At 34.2% G+C, this 16728-nt stretch overlaps 1 protein-coding gene across 10 annotated transcripts in view; it reads left to right on the forward strand.

Moving 5' to 3' along the window:
- G2E3 (G2/M-phase specific E3 ubiquitin protein ligase) overlaps positions 1-16594 on the forward strand; it is a 77492-nt gene extending 60898 nt beyond the window's left edge. For 9 of the 10 annotated variants that reach the window (XM_070775410.1, XM_070775414.1, XM_070775416.1 and 6 more), the window contains 3 exons: positions 783-955; positions 9177-9367; positions 10845-16594. In XM_070775410.1, the coding sequence (XP_070631511.1) occupies positions 783-955; positions 9177-9367; positions 10845-11095 (615 nt within the window). In that variant the 3' untranslated portion in view covers positions 11096-16594. The remainder of the gene's footprint in view (positions 1-782; positions 956-9176; positions 9368-10844) is intronic. The other variant, XM_070775420.1, reaches the window with a different exon arrangement.
- The last annotated feature ends 134 nt before the right edge of the window (positions 16595-16728 follow it).

Raw genomic sequence — 16728 nt, forward strand, 5'->3', positions numbered from 1 at the left:
GAAGGGAAAGAGACAAGTGTACCCCAATGTTCATCGCAGCACTGTTTATAATAGCTAGGACATGGAAGCAACCTAGATGTCCATCAGCAGACGAATGGATAAGAAAGCTGTGGTACATATACACAATGGAGTATTACTCAGCCATTAAAAAGAATACATTTGAATCAGTTCTAATGAGGTGGATGAAACTGGAGCCTTTTATACAGAGTGAAGTAAGCCAGAAGGAAAAACACCAATACAGTATACTAATGCATATATATGGAATTTAGAAAGATGGTAACAATAACCCTGTGTACGAGACAGCAAAAGAGACACTGATGTATAGAACAGTCTTATGGACTCTGTGGGAGAGGGAGAGGATGGGAAGATTTGGGAGAATGGCATTGAAACATGTAAAATATCATGTATGAAACGAGATGCCAGTCCAGGTTCGATGCATGATACTGGATGCTTGGGGCTAGTGCACTGGGACGACCCAGAGGGATGGTATGGGGAGGGAGGTGGGAGGAGGGCTCAGGATGGGGAACACATGTATACCTGTGGTGGATTCATTTTTATATTTGGTAAAACTAATACAATTATGTAAAGTTTAAAAATAAAATTTTAAAAAGTGGATTATCAGACATTTATTCAAGAAAAATTACTATTGGTGTACTTTCACTTCACTCAGGTGTACTCATGTATGAAGTGTGAGTATGAAGTAATATGTCATTTGAAATATGAAATATGTAAATTTCTTTCACAAGTAAATGCGTAAACTGGGTGTATTTTCTTCATTACAGATAAATGCTGCAGCAACTGTGGATGACTTAAACTCTTTAATACATGACTATTATAAGTACCTAGAGTTTATTGGATGTCTAAGACTTATAACATCAATAAGTGATAAATATATGTTGGCAAAAGACGTACTTGTTTATCATGTAATTAAAAGAGTCCAAGCACCTTTTGAGAGGTAAGTTGTTCATGTGCTAAAGATTCTCTCAAATTATATGTTTAAAGTGGTTAATTGTCTTATAATGTGAGACTTATTTGATAAAATTTAAGTGCTGTTTTAAAATAATGCTTTAAAACTAACCTCTTAAGGATGAATACTGTTCTTACCATTCTATGCAGAATTGCTTAAGTGTATCCTACTTAGGTAGGGTAAGTAATTATATCTCACTTATAATTTTTCTAAATCAAAATTATTTTATATCCTCACACTCTGTTATTTAATAGCAGGAAATCTAAAATATATATGAGAGTAGACAGAGTGGTACACCATGTAATCACCATTCAGATCTAACAGTTATCAACCAACTTGTGGCCAGTCTCATTTATCTAACCTTCCTTTGTTATTGATTCTGGTTTTGTTTTCAAGGAGTTTTTTAAATTTCAGTATCATTAATCTGTATACTTAATGTTTTAAGAATTGTTGCTATTCTTAGCAAATTTCAGATTGTCTCATCTTTAACCAGTATAAACCTAGTTGTGTTGTCTCTGTTTTGGTGTTGACCTTTAATGGTCTTCCTGCTATGCGGGAAGTGTCAGTTTCATTGAAACAAGGTGTTTCGGGCTCCTTTTGTACATTCTGGCCAAACAGTCTTTGTTGCTTTGAATGGGAAATGGTATTTCAAATTCACAGTCTGGATGCTTGGGGATGCTTATTTTTGTCAGGTTGGTCATTGTTTCTAGGCCTTGTCAGTTGGCTGAAAAAGAAATATAAGTTTTTTTGTTTTTATTTTAATTTTTTAATATAAAATACATCATGAGTTTATACTAATACTTCAGATTCACCACTGCAAGACTTTTAACTTTTTCTTTGTCCTGTGTTGATAATCTTAGTTCTCAAAGACACTGGTGAATTAGAGTATGAAATAATTGCTTGATTTATTCCACATTTCATAAATAATAGTTGTCACAGAATAATAATACCGACATCATCATCAGTAACATATATTACTGAAATAAGGTTAAGGTTATTTTTGTTTTGGTCTAAGACTTTGAACAAAGCTAGTGGAGGTGGTGGAATTCCAGTTGAGCTATTCCAAATCCTGAAAGATGATGCTGTGAAAGTGCTGCACTCAATATGCCAGCAAATTTGGAAAACTCAGCAGTGGCCACAGGACTGGAAAAGATCAGTTTTCATTCCAATCCCAAAGAAAGGCAATGCCAAAGAATGCTCAAACTACCATACAATTGCACTCATCTCACATGCTAGTAAAGTAATGCTCAAAATTCTCCAAGCCAGGCTTCAGCAATATGTGAACCGTGAACTTCCTGATGTTCAAGCTGGTTTTAGAAAAGGCAGAGGAACCAGAGATCAAATTGCCAACATCTGCTGGATCATGGAAAAAGCAAGAGAGTTCCAGAAAAACATCTATTTCTGTGTTATTGACTCTGCCAAAGCCTTTGACTGTGTGGATCACAATAAACTGGAAAATTCTGAAAGAGATGGGAATATCAGACCACCTGATCTGCCTCTTGAGAAATTTGTATGCAGGAAGCAACGGTTAGAACTGGACATGGAACAACAGACTGGTTCCAAATAGGAAAAGGAGTTCGTCAATGCTGTATATTGTCACCCTGTTTATTTAACTTATATGCAGAGTACATCATGAGAAACGCTGAACTGGAAGAAACACAAGCTGGAATCAAGATTGCTAGGAGAAATATTAATAACCTCAGATATGCAGATGACACCACCCTTATGGCAGAAAGTGAAGAGGAACTCAAAAGCCTCTTGATGAAAGTGAAAGTGGAGAGTGAAAAAGTTGGTTTAAAGCTCAACATTCAGAAAATGAAGATCATGGCATCAGGTCCCATCACTTCATGGGAAATAGATGGGGAAACAGTGGAAACAGTGTCAGACTTTATTTTTCTGGGCTCAAAAATCACTGCAGATGGTGACTGCAGCCATGAAATTAAAAGACGCTTACTCCTTGGAAGGAAAGTTATGACCAACCTAGATAGCATATTCAAAAGCAGAGACATTACTTTGCCAACAAAGGTCCGTCTAGTCAGGGCTATGGTTTTTCCAGTAGTCATGTATGGATGTGAGAGTTGGACTGTGAGGAAGGCTGAGCGCTGAAGAATTGATGCTTTTGAACTGTGGTGTTGGAGAAGACTCTTGAGAGTCCCTTGGACTGCAAGGACATCCAACCAGTCCATTCTGAAGAAGATCAGCCCTGGGTTTTCTTTGGAAGGAATGATGCTAAAGCTGAAACTCCAGTACTTTGGCCACCTCATGCGAAGAGTTGATTCATTGGAAAAGAGTCTGATGCTGGGAGGGATTGGGGGCAAGAGGAGAAGGGGATGACAGAGGATGAGATGGCTGGATGGCATCACTGACTCGATGGATGTGAGTCTGAGTGAACTCCGGGAGTTGGTTATGGACAGGGAGGCCTGGTGTGCTGCTATTCATGGGGTCGCAAAGACTCGGACACGACTGAGCGACTGATCTGATCTGAAGACTTTGAATTCAAATTACTGTGTTTAAAGTCATTTGACATATTTATTTTCTTTGTTGTTATACTACTAACTCTGCATTTTATTTTCATTTTATTTTAAAGTTATGTAAAATCAAGTCTGTAATGAAAGTGTATTGAAAGATCTCAGCTCTTATACAAAATATATTCAGATAAGTTTAACTTTCATCCTAATCACATCTACCTTCCATCCTCATATGAAGTAATTATTACAGTGGCCTTTATTGTTTAGGCTTCCATCATTGTTTTTTAATGATAGCAGATAAATATATGAATATGTGTTATGTATCCTCATTTCTTTCATTAAATAAATAGTAACATACCATCCACCGTTTCTCCTGTTCATTATCGCTTGACCATTTATAGTCCTCATACTTTTTTTAGAGCCCTTTAGAACATCAGCAGTCTTCCAAATTCAAGTATGACATCATAAGCTTAAACAATTACAAAGGATATAATTTCTAATATATTTTTAATACTGTAATTTAAAATAACTTTTACATAACTTTAAAATGCATCCAAGTGTCTTCTGACTATGACTCATCTCAAAATTTTCTTAGTTAGAAATACTATTCATAATTATAATTAATACAATAATCCAAATATACATTTTGATAATTACTTTAAAACTTATTTGAAAGATATCTCTTAATGACATAGAAGTACAAAGGATTCTTTTACTAATAAGTAGTTCATGTACCTATGGATGAATTTTTTTCTTCGTTGCTAAGTCAGAATTCATAGCTGTTTCTTTGAGTCTTTTGTTTATTTTTATAGGGATGAGTAGTCTAGACGTCAGGAAGAGCTTTACTATCTATGTAAGTGGTGTTTAAATTAAAACCTAATTTATAAACAGGAATTAGGCAGATCTAGATAAAGAGGGCGGAGAAGGCGATGGCACCCCACTCCAGTACTCTTGCCTGGAAAATCCCATGGACGGAGGAGCCTGGTAGGCTGCAGTTCATGGGGTCACGAAGAGTCGGACACAACTGAGTGACTTCACTTTCACTTTTCACTTTCGTGCATTGGAGGAGGAAATGGCAACCCACTCCAGTGTTCTTGCCTGGAGAATCCCAGAGACGGGGGCGGCTGTTGGGCTGCCGTCTATGGGGTTGCACAGAGTCGGACACGACTGAAGCAACTTGGCAGCAGCAGATTGGATCTTGCAACATCAGGAAGGAAGAAAGAATATTGAAAAAAATGAAAGCATGTGTTTGCTAAATTATGTTTGATGGTTGAGGTAAAAATTATGACATTTGCTAATGTGGTTCACAGTGTATTTAAAATAAATATTTAGGAAATTATAAACAGCAAAAGACAAAGGGACATGAAGAGAAGTAATGTTTCTATACTTACTGGCATCAATAAATTATTACATTATAAAAATAGATACACTCAAAATGCTATAGATAAAAATGGAGTGCAAAAAAATATTCAAGTAACCGACAAGGAAAAGGAAACAAAAATGATGGTACAAGTGAAAAGTTGCTGACTGTTAAATGTTAGGCCATTTAAGACAAAACTGGTGATCCGGAAGAAAAGGATTTTCTCATTAAAGATAGAAGAGAATTGAAACATGGAGGCAGGGCAATATTATAGAAAATGCTGCTTAAGAAGTTCCACAGTTCACAGGGCTTAATATGCTGAAGTGCAGTGTACTTTGTGATGAAACTGAGCAAAAGCTGGCAGTTTTCTGAGCAAAAAGACATTGTAAAAAGGAGTGTCAGTTATACTGGAAACCTTTTTTTCAATGAAATCAACACTGAAAACAGATAACCCGAGATAATAACTTCACAGAGCTAGTTACATTATTATTCAAGAGAAAGAAGGAAATAAAGACATTTTGAGACATCTTTCTTTCTTTCCTAAAGAGATTAATAAAATACGTACTTAAGGAAGAAAGAAATTGAACCCAGAAAGAAAAAGTAAGATACAAGCAACATCAGTAAGCAAAAAAAAGAAAAAAACCTGAATAAAGACAGGCATTAGCCATTAAAAAGGAAAAAAAAAAACAACAACTAAATTTTGGTAAGAAATGGTTAAAATGAAATACTAGTAAAAAGTTGATCTATAAGAAGAGAAGGGTCACTGTATTGTTTTAAGGAACTTGTATTCTTGAGGTAGTAGTGGAGAAGCATTAATTACCTTTAGATTGTTAAACCAACTATGTATCTTTAAAGGGAAAATTCTAAAATAATAGGAAGAGTATGTGACTTCCAGACCAGTTTGATGGCGGTGGGGATAGCAATAAAACATATTTAATCATAGAGCGAGCAGAAAAAGAGGGATAAAAAGAAGCAAGGAAAAACAATGTTCAAAGAAATCATAAGATAGAAGAATAATTTAAATATATAGGAGATTATAATACATGTAAATAAATTAGACTCTTGTATTAAAAGACAGAGGATCCTAAATTGCATTCTAAATAGATGGCTTCAAAGCAAAAGAAAGAAAAATTCTAATTATTTTTTCATAAAGCCTTGTCTTTAAATGACCCTAATAGTGTTAAAAACAAATTATCTTGAATTCAGCAGTCTTGAATCTATTTGTACCTAGCAACATAGCCTCAAAATTAACTAACAATTCTGAGGAGGGTTTATAAAAGGAAGCAAGGCAGGTCTAGTATCAAAAATCAAATGTTGCTTTAGTCCATTCCACTAATAGATTAAAGGAGAAAAAACAATCATCATATAATTATAGATGCAAAAAAAGCAATTGATACATTTGTACATAATTCTAAACTGACAGTTTGAGGTATCCTTATACAGATTATCTGGTAAACATTCAGTGAACATTATCCTTAATAGTGTGACAGGCATTCCTCTTAAGGCCATGACAAGCCTGGGATATATATAATTACCTCCTTCATTTCTACAATATGCTGGAAGACGTAGTAGAGCTACAGGACTAAAGCAATAAGTGAATGTTATTAAAGATTCAGAGAATTAAAATTATCATTTATAGTCTACCTGATGTTCCAGCTAAAATCGTAGAACTTCTATAAAGAGTGTAGCAAGGTTACTGTATACAAGAGGTAAAGGATTCTAAAAGGGAGATGTGCAGGTGACAAGGAATGGTAAAGAAAGAAATTGGTTGATATTAGAGTAAATATTAACTGTACAAAAAGTTAATGTTTCATTTGGGGATTTATGATACAAGGTGAAATAAAATGTTTGAGTAACATAGAGAGCCACGGGAGTTGCAAATGTCCTAGGGCCTTTGTGTTGTTCAGCAAGCAGGTAAATACTTGATTTGCTTTCGATTTTAAATATGCCAATTAAAAATTTAAATAGAAGCTAAATTGGAATTAAAAAATGAACACAAAAATTTGCAGTACATAATAAAAAAGCTTTTTGAAATTCAATACAGTTTCCCAAAAGTGCTAGACCTAGTTACCTAATGTAGTAATCACTATGATTATATAATAACTAGAAAAAAAAATTACTCTCAAAGAAGCAAAATTCTGAAAAATAATTATACATTGTGGTGCCATTTATGGAAACTTTTAAAACAAAGCAATACTAGTTATTTTTTAGAGATACATGTATATTGAAACTAAAATGAAATTTAGGCTATAGTAAAAATTCAGAATAGTTAAATAGCAGTTTCAAGTAGTTTTCTTTGTAGGAGAGAAGGGAAGGTTGTGTGAATGGACAGATTTAATTGAGTGAATAGAGTATTTTACTTAATAATCTGAGCAAACAAACACAAAATGTCAATATCTTTTAAATTCAAGTGACAGTTCATGGTTTTCTCTTATTTCCTGGCTTTTGTATAAGCTTCAAATACTTAATTTTAATTAAAAGTAAAATTTTAAATATTGGGCTGAAATTTGCTTCAAAGGTTAAATGTAAGGTAAAAGTTAAAACCAAGATAGGCAGGCAAGGATTGTATTGTGGAGAACCTTAAAAGTCATGTTAAGGAGTTTTGACTTCATAGACATTGTGTATATTATTAGTTTCCTGTGGCTATTGTAAAAAATTATCACAAACTGATGGCTTTAAACAACAGAAATTTATTCTCCCATAGTTTTGGAGGCTAGAAGTCCTCGTCCTCATGTTGACAGGGCTTCATTCTGGGAATTTTGAAAGATAATTCAATCTTTGCTTCTTTTAACTTCTGGTGGTTTGTGGTTGCATAGCTCTAAGCTTCTGTGTTACATGGCCTTTTCCTCTCTGTGTTTCTTTTATAAAGACAGTTATCACTGGACTTAGGATAAGCCCAGATAATCTTGGTAAAATGATCTCAGGATCCTTACCATAATTACATCTGCCTGGACTCTTTTTCCAAATAAGATCACATTCACAGGTTCTGGGGAATAGGATGTGGATATCTTTTTTGGTGTTCACATGGAAAATCAACTTAGAGACTTAAACACTTTGTAGAAACAGTTCCTCTGCAGGTGGTTTGCAATAAGGTGGTAACTGATGTGTGGAGAAATGAACAGACAAAAAGCATTTCAGAAAAGGACATTCACAGAACTTGATAGTTGGGCGTGGAACAAGGAAGAGTTAAGAATGACATTCAGATTTATCTATACTAATAGTAATGGAGGCATTAATTGTCATTTATGGTTCTGATTTTGATAGTTGGGTAATTAGCTTTCTTTTGGACTTAATAAGTTTGGGTACTTAGAATATATGGTGCCCAGCAGTCTGTTGGATATATATTTTGGGCTGGAAATAATAGATTTTATAATAATGCACATAAACCTGCTTAAACAAATCATGGGATATGCTAAGAGGAAAGAGAAATTTGTCTTGTTACAGAACCATGAGGAACAAACAGTAACATTTAAGGGAAAGCAAAGACAGAAGAAGCTTTGTAAGAGACTCAGAAGGTCTGGACAGAGAAATAAAGGGAAACCAGGAGACTGGTGCCATACATCATTCATGAACTTGGGGCAGTTACTCTGTAGAAAGGAGTGGAGGGAAGGTGAATGTGAAAAGATAAGTCTTTTACATAGATCGTCGCAAAGGAAAATAGGATTAATTTTTTTTCCTTCATTCAAAAATGGGAAAGATAAGCACTTGAGAAAGAGCTGTGCTGTTGAGGAAGAGCTTATAGAATGGAAGATGAATCTGTGTATCAGGGTTCCTGAGGAGGTGGCTAGGGAAATGGGAGACACAATAAAGGCTTCGTCAGTCTGATGGGCAAAAATGGTTATCTCCATTCTTTGCTTATTAGTGAGAATGTACATTTTTAAAAATTCATTTGTTACTTGTATTTTCTTAATAATGCATTTATATTTTGTGTATTTGGATTGTTCTTCTAAAAAACTGATTTGTATTTTTAGTACAACTAGAGAAATTAGTGTTTTATCATGTATATTAAAAATATTTTGTTTGTTTTCTCTTTGTTAATTTCTTTTTAGCAATACAAAAGTTGCATTTTTGTGTGGCTAAAATTTAGTTTCTTTGCAGTCTTTCATTTTATACTAACTAGCTTTGAAGTATAAAATTTTAGATGTCTTTTTTCTCTTAATGGAAAATTATTAGCTCAATTTTAAAATTACTCTATAAATACTATAGGCATGTAATATATTCATTTTATATTAATACATTGGCTTGTTATTGATTGAAAGTATCATGTAGTATGTCCATATTTTTTTTCTCACATCTAATTATGTAATTGTAAATGAGCTAGAAATATGTGTTCCAAACATATGTGTATGAATGTTGGCTCATTATTTTTCTTCTCTTTAAGTTTTAAACAGGGTCTGAAAACTCTTGGTGTTTTGGAGAAAATTCAGACTTACCCAGAAGCATTTTTTCACATCTTCTGTCATAAACCTGAGAATCTTTCTGCAAAAATACTTAGTGATCTTTTTACAGTACACACATTGTCTGATGTACAGACTTTGGGGTTTTGGAATAGTTACTTACAGGCTGTTGAGGGTATGTAGATGTTTTATTTTCATTTAACTTAAAAATTTTGTTTTGGGATATTTATTTCTTTGAGTTTTGCTTTTCATAGTAAGACTTTCATCTGATAACTACAATACTTATTTACAAAACTTGTTTAAAACCAAGTTATGACAGTTTAAAGTGATAAGGAAAGATTATAAAGTTTATTTTTCACTTGTTTCTGTCTCATTAATTTGAGATGAGAGTCATTCTTCTTAGAAAACTTTAAATATATGGGTGATTGCCACAGCATAGGAGAGTCATCTGCTTCAAAGCTAGTCATCTACTTCATCTTTTCAAATTTTTAAGTCAAATTGAATTATTCCAAAAATGAATTGGTCAGAATATGGTAATGATATTTATCGGTGAGCATTAGCAGTGTAAATTCATTCTGTTTAATATGGTGTAAAAAAAGCTTAACTTTTAGTTGAGAATTTTTTAACTAGCTTGTTGGGATGTTTTATACCATCTAAGTTTTCCTCTTTGCCTTTTTGAAATAGTTTATCAAATAACAAACATCTAGGAGTGGTTTAAAATTGTATATATCCCCCAAAGATTATGTTTTAAAACCTACTGAACCTCTTGGACTGTATAATTTTATTTTAAGGAAGTCATTCAAATATATGATGAGTAAGGATGGAGGAGCCTGGTAGGCTGCGGTCCATGGGGTTGCTAAGAGTCGGACACGACTGATCAACTTCACTTTGACTTTGCACTTTCATGCATTGGAGAAGGAAATGGCGACCCACTCCAGTGTTCTTGCCTGGAGAATCCCAGGGACGGGGGAGCCTGGTGGGCTGCTGTCTATGGGGTCGCACAGAGTCGGACGCAACTGAAGCGACGCAGCAGCAGCAGCAGCAGCAGCAGGTCAACCAAATGATTTTATGAGTCCTACTTTGTTTGAGATTCAAATAAACATGTATTTAATATACCATTTTCCTATTACTAGACTTGACCTAGTACTTTCAGTTCAGTTCAGTTCAGTTGCTCAGTCGTGTCCGAGTCTTTGCGACCCCATGAATCACAGCACGCCAGGCCTCCCTGTCCATCACCAACTCCCGGAGTTCACCCAGACTCACATCCATCGAGTCAGTGATGCCATCCAGCCAGCTCATCCTCTGTCGTCCCCTTCTCCTCCTGCCCCCAATCCCTCCCAGCATCAGAGTCTTTTCCAATGAGTCAACTCTTCGCATGAGGTGGCCAAAGTACTGGAGTTTCAGCTTTAGCATCATTCCTTCCAAAGAAATCCCAGGGCTGATCTCCTTCAGAATGGACTGGTTGGATGTCCTTGCAGTCCAAGGGACTCTCAAGAGACTTAGTACTTTAGTTTGCGTCTTATGCATTTACTGTTAATGTGGGAGTCTCTGCCTTTCAACATGTCTAGTTGGGGAAGAGTCTATGATGGTAGCAATATATAATGTGGATTTATTTGTATTTTCTTTTTCTCTCTTTGTGGTATTCTTTTCAGATGGTAAATCTACAGTAACAATGGAAGACATTCTTATTTTTGCTACTGGTTGCAAGTCCATTCCACCTGCTGGATTTAAACCCAATCCTTCAATTGAGTGCCTTCATATGGATTTTCCTGTAGGAAACAAGTGTGATAACTGTTTAGCTCTTCCTATCACCAGTACATATAAAGAATTTCAAGAAAGTATGGACTTCGCCATAAAAAACACTCTAAGATTAGAAAAAGAAGAAAATTCTCACTTCATTTGACATCACCTGTTTTGAACAAAGGGATGCTTCTTTAAAAGCTGCTGTTGGTACTTTTGTTTCAGAAATCTTTCCGTCATCACTTGTGCAAACTTGGCCCAGTAAAATTTATAATATGAACATAAAGGATTGTTTTGGCCACCTAAGCTAAAAAGGATTTTTTGTTAAGGTGTACCAGTGAAAATTAATATTTTTCTATTTTTCTTGATATACATGCTTTCTAAACCTCAATATAAATACTTTTAGAATGGCTGTACAGTCTTTCTTCAAGTATAATATATGCTGTATATAAGCAGAAAACTTGTGCTCACTTTATGTAAATTAGGATTAGCTATAGGATGCCACAATGATTTTTCTGGTTTAATTATGCAATTTTCAAATTATTACTTATTTTAAAGCATTAAGTAGGAAATGAGTGATTTTTTTTTTTTTTATAAATCAAAGGCATATATTTTGGAGTATGTGTTATATGTATCCTCTTCTAGGATGGCACTAAATTAGTTGTTAAAAAATGTTTTTAGATCATTGAGTTATATTAAAATAGATCCACACTGCTGTTAGATTATGCCTTAAGAGATTTATTATATAAGAAAGCAGAATTGCACAAATGCTCAAATATCTATGGACATTCCATAGTCTTAAAACACTTCTGAGGTGAGTTAAAGTATAGTTGAAAATCTCTCAAGTGTCTTCTTTAAAGCCTTGGCTTTAATCATAAGATTTTGTTTTTCTTTGTATCCCATGTGTGGTATTAAACCACAGTGTATATGATCCACAGTTTAAGTTATCTGAATAGAATGATCTCTGTGGATTGCCTTTTGGTAGGTTTGGCTATTTAACAGTTATTTATTATCAGTATGGTTGTTTGATAGGTAAGCTGGAACCATTACATTATACAGCTATTTTCTTTACTTTTGAAAGATACCTGTATATATAAACAGTGTAGAAATATGTAAAAAGAACTACAAAGAATGAAAAACCCATGCTAATCTCACCATGCAGAAATAACTGTCCCTGTATATCCTTTTATTAATATAAACTCTTACATTTCCTTTCTTTTTTAACTTTATTTTCTTCTAAAAGCCAAATACCTAGAAATAAAAAGATTATGCAATAACAATTTGAAGATACATAATCTGACAATTTTACCACCATATCTGTACTTTTACAAAAGAAGAAATTGGAAAAATCTAATGTTCCTAATCTGTTATATAATATAAATGGGTTTTTCACCAAAGTAAATCGTATGAGAGATAAATTGCTTGTTTTTAAGCACATTTTTTTCTAGCTATGCAAAGCAGGTATCAGTCATCATTTTCTCATCCTCTCTGAGACACGTCTGTAAATTACTGATATTTTTAAAGACAAATGACAGGATTGGTGTGATACTGGTAATATAAAACATAGTCCTAGTATAATTTGTTTTGTTACATTTACTAAAAGTGAAACTTTAACTTGAAGGTTTTAAAACATTAAGGCATTTTTTGTCTTGTATTGAATTCTATTAAATTATCAAAAGTAATTAAAGGATCAGTTATCCAAAAAGAAGTTTAAACTCACCATACAGGTTTTATTCCAAATGTGTTGATAAACTGGACATTTTATTTGTTAACCTACCTAGTTTTTATAAAATTTTAAAAGCCGTTAAATCAATACAAACCAGAAAACCTAATTCAAGCTATTTTCTGGTTATTTGTAGTTTGAATTCATTTAATTACAGTCATAATTAAAGCTGTTAAACGCTCACATGCTTTTGAGGTGGGGGCTGCTGATAGGGGGCAGTGTGCTTGTGTTGGCTATGATTAAAAACAGTATTTCAGTTCCTTTTATGTGTAGACAGGGCCTTAGGGATAAGGTGTTTAAATAATAATTTGGGATATTCATGTTTTAAAGGGAGGTATAAATATTCATATTAGAAAATATTTTCTGGTTTTAAGGATGTTCATCAGTATGGTTTTAGATTAATCTTTGAAAATATGTCAGAGAAACCTGTTGGTTATTTATTTTCTGCAGTGTTACTGTGTCACATGGTTGGTATTGTTTTTTTTCTATTGTTATAGCCAATACAGTTTTTATTGCATTTGATTTTTCTAAAGTAATTATGCTATAAACCTTTATAAATGTGAATATGTATTTCTTAAGTATTTCAATTGTCTAAATGCCATGTATGTTCAAGCTTGTTCTCTGTTACTCTCAATATCAAGAAAAACCATAAATTCTCCTCTTACCTATCTGCTGTTAATGGTCTTAGTGTAGTTTTCTATTCATTTTTTTTTTAAACAATTAAAAATTTTTTGGTGTGGGAACTTCATCTGAAGGCATTTTATACAGTTCTCTACTATTCTTGTACATAGTCATTTTACTATTATTTAGGGTATTTAGGGTAAAGATACCTTAAAATATCTCTTCAGAAATTAGCTCCTTTCTTTATACTCTGTAATATTTAATTTCCATATTATAAATTAGACATTATTTGTTTGGGTCAAGTAGAAAGCTTACGTTTGATTACTAACCTGAGAATTCACTTTGGCTTCTACATCATTTCAGGCTTGTAATTTTTTTCTCCTAATTATATGGAAGCTGTTGAAACTTTTTTACTCAATACTGAATGCACAGTAGAGTGTCATAGGTAAGGTTTTTTTAAGATAAGCCTTTTAAAACTGTAAAAGGCAAGTGACTTGGGCTTTTACATTCAGTCATTATAAGAAAATTATTAGAACAAGATCCTTTTTATAAATTTGTCTTATATATATATATATATATATATATATAGTGATTATCACATGCTTTGTTGTCACTTTTACAATAAGCTGTTGATCTAGGTTTTATGCTCTCAGTGATCCAGTGTAAAACATAAAAACGTATTGATGGATTTCTTGAATATGTATTACTCACAGTTTAGGAAAATTTGAATTGCCTTGAAGAGATCCCATTTTCAAGTTCTCATGTTGACTTTTACCTTCAAATTGCCAAACATACTCCAGTATCTACTGTATGCCAGGTATTATGTTATGTGCTAGTTTATGTCAGCCTAATTTCCCTTTTTTTTTAAGGCTTCAGAGACAACCAAAAACATGACACATATAATGAAGTTTTGTAAATAAATATGTTTATGCTACTAAATGTGAAGCTCTTACATAAACTAAATTAAGTAACTTGTTAGGATTTAACAAGGTTAAGATTCTGACAGTACTGGGTAAATAACAAGATCCTTTCCTCTCCACATTTGGTAGATCCTGCTAGCAGCTGTTGGCTAACATTTAGGAACCTCTTGAATGAGATGGTGTGAGATATTCTGTGTTAAAATTATCTATTCCTTAATGTAAAATAATAGTTTGCAGAATAAATGTATTATTTAAGTAAAAAATCTGGATAGGCAGAGTCAGTTAAAAGACTAAAACATATTAGGTTAATTAGCTCTCGTAACAGCCCATAGTTTAATTCTTTTTTTCCAGTAACAGAATACCTTACTCAGTCTTAGCCTTATACGAAGTATTTGTTTATTGCCACTCTTCTGTGGGATTTTTTTAAGTGTTTATTGACTGTGTTACAGAATTGCTTCTGTTTTATGTTTTGATTTTTTGGCCATGAGGCATGTGGGATCTTAGCTCCCTGACCAGGGATGGAGCCCTGTATTGGAAGGTGAAGTCTTAACCACTGGACCACTGGGCAGGTTCTGGGACATACTTTTCTATACATGCTCCACACTCTGTGCACTCCTTGGTTTTGTGTGTTACTCACTCGTGTCCAACTCTTTGCAACCCCAGGGTCTGTAGCCTGCCAAGCTCCTCTGTCCATGGAGTTTCCCAGACAAGAATACTGAAGTTGGTTGCCATTTCCTTCTCCAGGGGATCTTCCTGACCCAGGAATCGAACCTGAGTCTCTTAATATCCTGCTTTGGCAGGCAGATTCCTTACCACTAGTGCCACCTGGCCAACATGGGGACATGCTCCTTCACTAAGGCATGAAATCCTTCCATTCACTGTAACATCTTGTGCTGAAAAATGTGTCCCAAGGTGTCTCAGGACTATTTCCTTGGTTAGGACAGTTTTTATAATTTCAAATGTATATACTGTACATAAATGTTAAACAGGTCTGAGTGTTTTATATCAATATGACTCTATTTGGGGAGGTATATGCTGGAGCTGAAGTAGTTAGATGATAGATTTGCATTGAAAGTAGAAGTGCCCAATTGATCAAGATTGGGCTCTCATATTGAAGGGAAAGCCTGTTTATTTTATATTCCATAAAGACAAAAAATTAAGTAGAACTTTCCCATAGGGCAGTAACTGTCGTTTCTGTTAAATTACAACATACCTTCTTCACTGGTGATCCTAATTAGTGGTAACACTGAATAGAGAGTAAATATCACAGTTAATTTTGTAGTGAAAACCATAATGCGGTTCTTAAACAATGTAGGTTCATAATCTTTAACCAGTCTCCTTTACCAACCTGGTACACACTTTTTTTTTTAATTTACTTTAGTTGGAGTATAATTACTGTACAATATTGTGATGGTTTTTGCTATATATCGACATGAATCAGCCACGGGTGTACATGTGTCCCCCCATCCTGAATCCCCCTCCCACCTCCCTACCCACCCTATCCCTCTGGGTAGTCCCAGAGCACTGACTTTGAGTGCCCTGCTTGATGCATCGAACTTGCACTGGTCATCTGTTTTACATATGATAATATACATGTTTCAATGCTATTCTCAAATCGTCCCACCCTTGCCTGCACCCACAGAGTCCAAAAGTATCTGTGTTTCTTTTGCTGTCTTGCATGTAGGGTCATCATTACCATCTTTCTAAATTCCACATATATGCGTTAATATACAGTATTGGTGTTTCTTTTCCTGACTTCACTCTCTATAATAGGCTCCAGTTTCATCCACCTCATTAGAACTGACTCAAGTATGTTACTTTTTATAGCTAAGTAGTATTCCATTGTGTATATATACTACAACTTCCTTATCCGTCTGCCAATGGACATATGGGTTGCTTCCATGTCCTAGCTATTGTAAACAATGCTGCAGTGAACATTGGGGTACATGTGTCTCTTTCAATTCTGGTTTCCTGCGTGTGTATATGCCCCGTAGTGGGATTGCTGGGTCGGATGGCAGTTCTATTTCCAGTTTTTTGAGGAATCGCCACACTGTTCTCCATAGTGGCTTGTCATTTATAACAAGGTGGCTATAGTGGATAACTGAATTGTATAATTGGAATTTGCTAAAAGAGAACTCAAAAGGTTTCACCGAAAAATAAAAATATATGAGGTGATAGATGTGGTAATTAACTAGATGAGAGGAATTCTTTCACAGTGTATACATATTTATATCAGATCGTCTCAATGTACATTTCAGTGATCTTGCCAATTCTGTCCTTAATTAAGCTGAAAAAAAAACTATGCAAGGAAAAAGAATGTAAGGTTTGAATCTAGGGCATTCCCTAATGGCATTAAGAATGAGATCACTTGAGTTTAATAAAAATTGTTGTGAAATAGGATGGTTTTTTGTGTTTTTTAAAGCATTTTTTTAAATGCTCTTTATATAATTGTTGGGGTAGCTTAATTTCTCAAATTCAGGAAGTTTTCAAACCAGTTTTTGAGGCACAGGGTCTGTAATTTCATATCAGAAT

This window comes from Bos indicus, chromosome 21 (assembly GCF_029378745.1).
Source record: "Bos indicus isolate NIAB-ARS_2022 breed Sahiwal x Tharparkar chromosome 21, NIAB-ARS_B.indTharparkar_mat_pri_1.0, whole genome shotgun sequence".
Classification (NCBI taxonomy): domain Eukaryota; kingdom Metazoa; phylum Chordata; class Mammalia; order Artiodactyla; family Bovidae; genus Bos; species Bos indicus.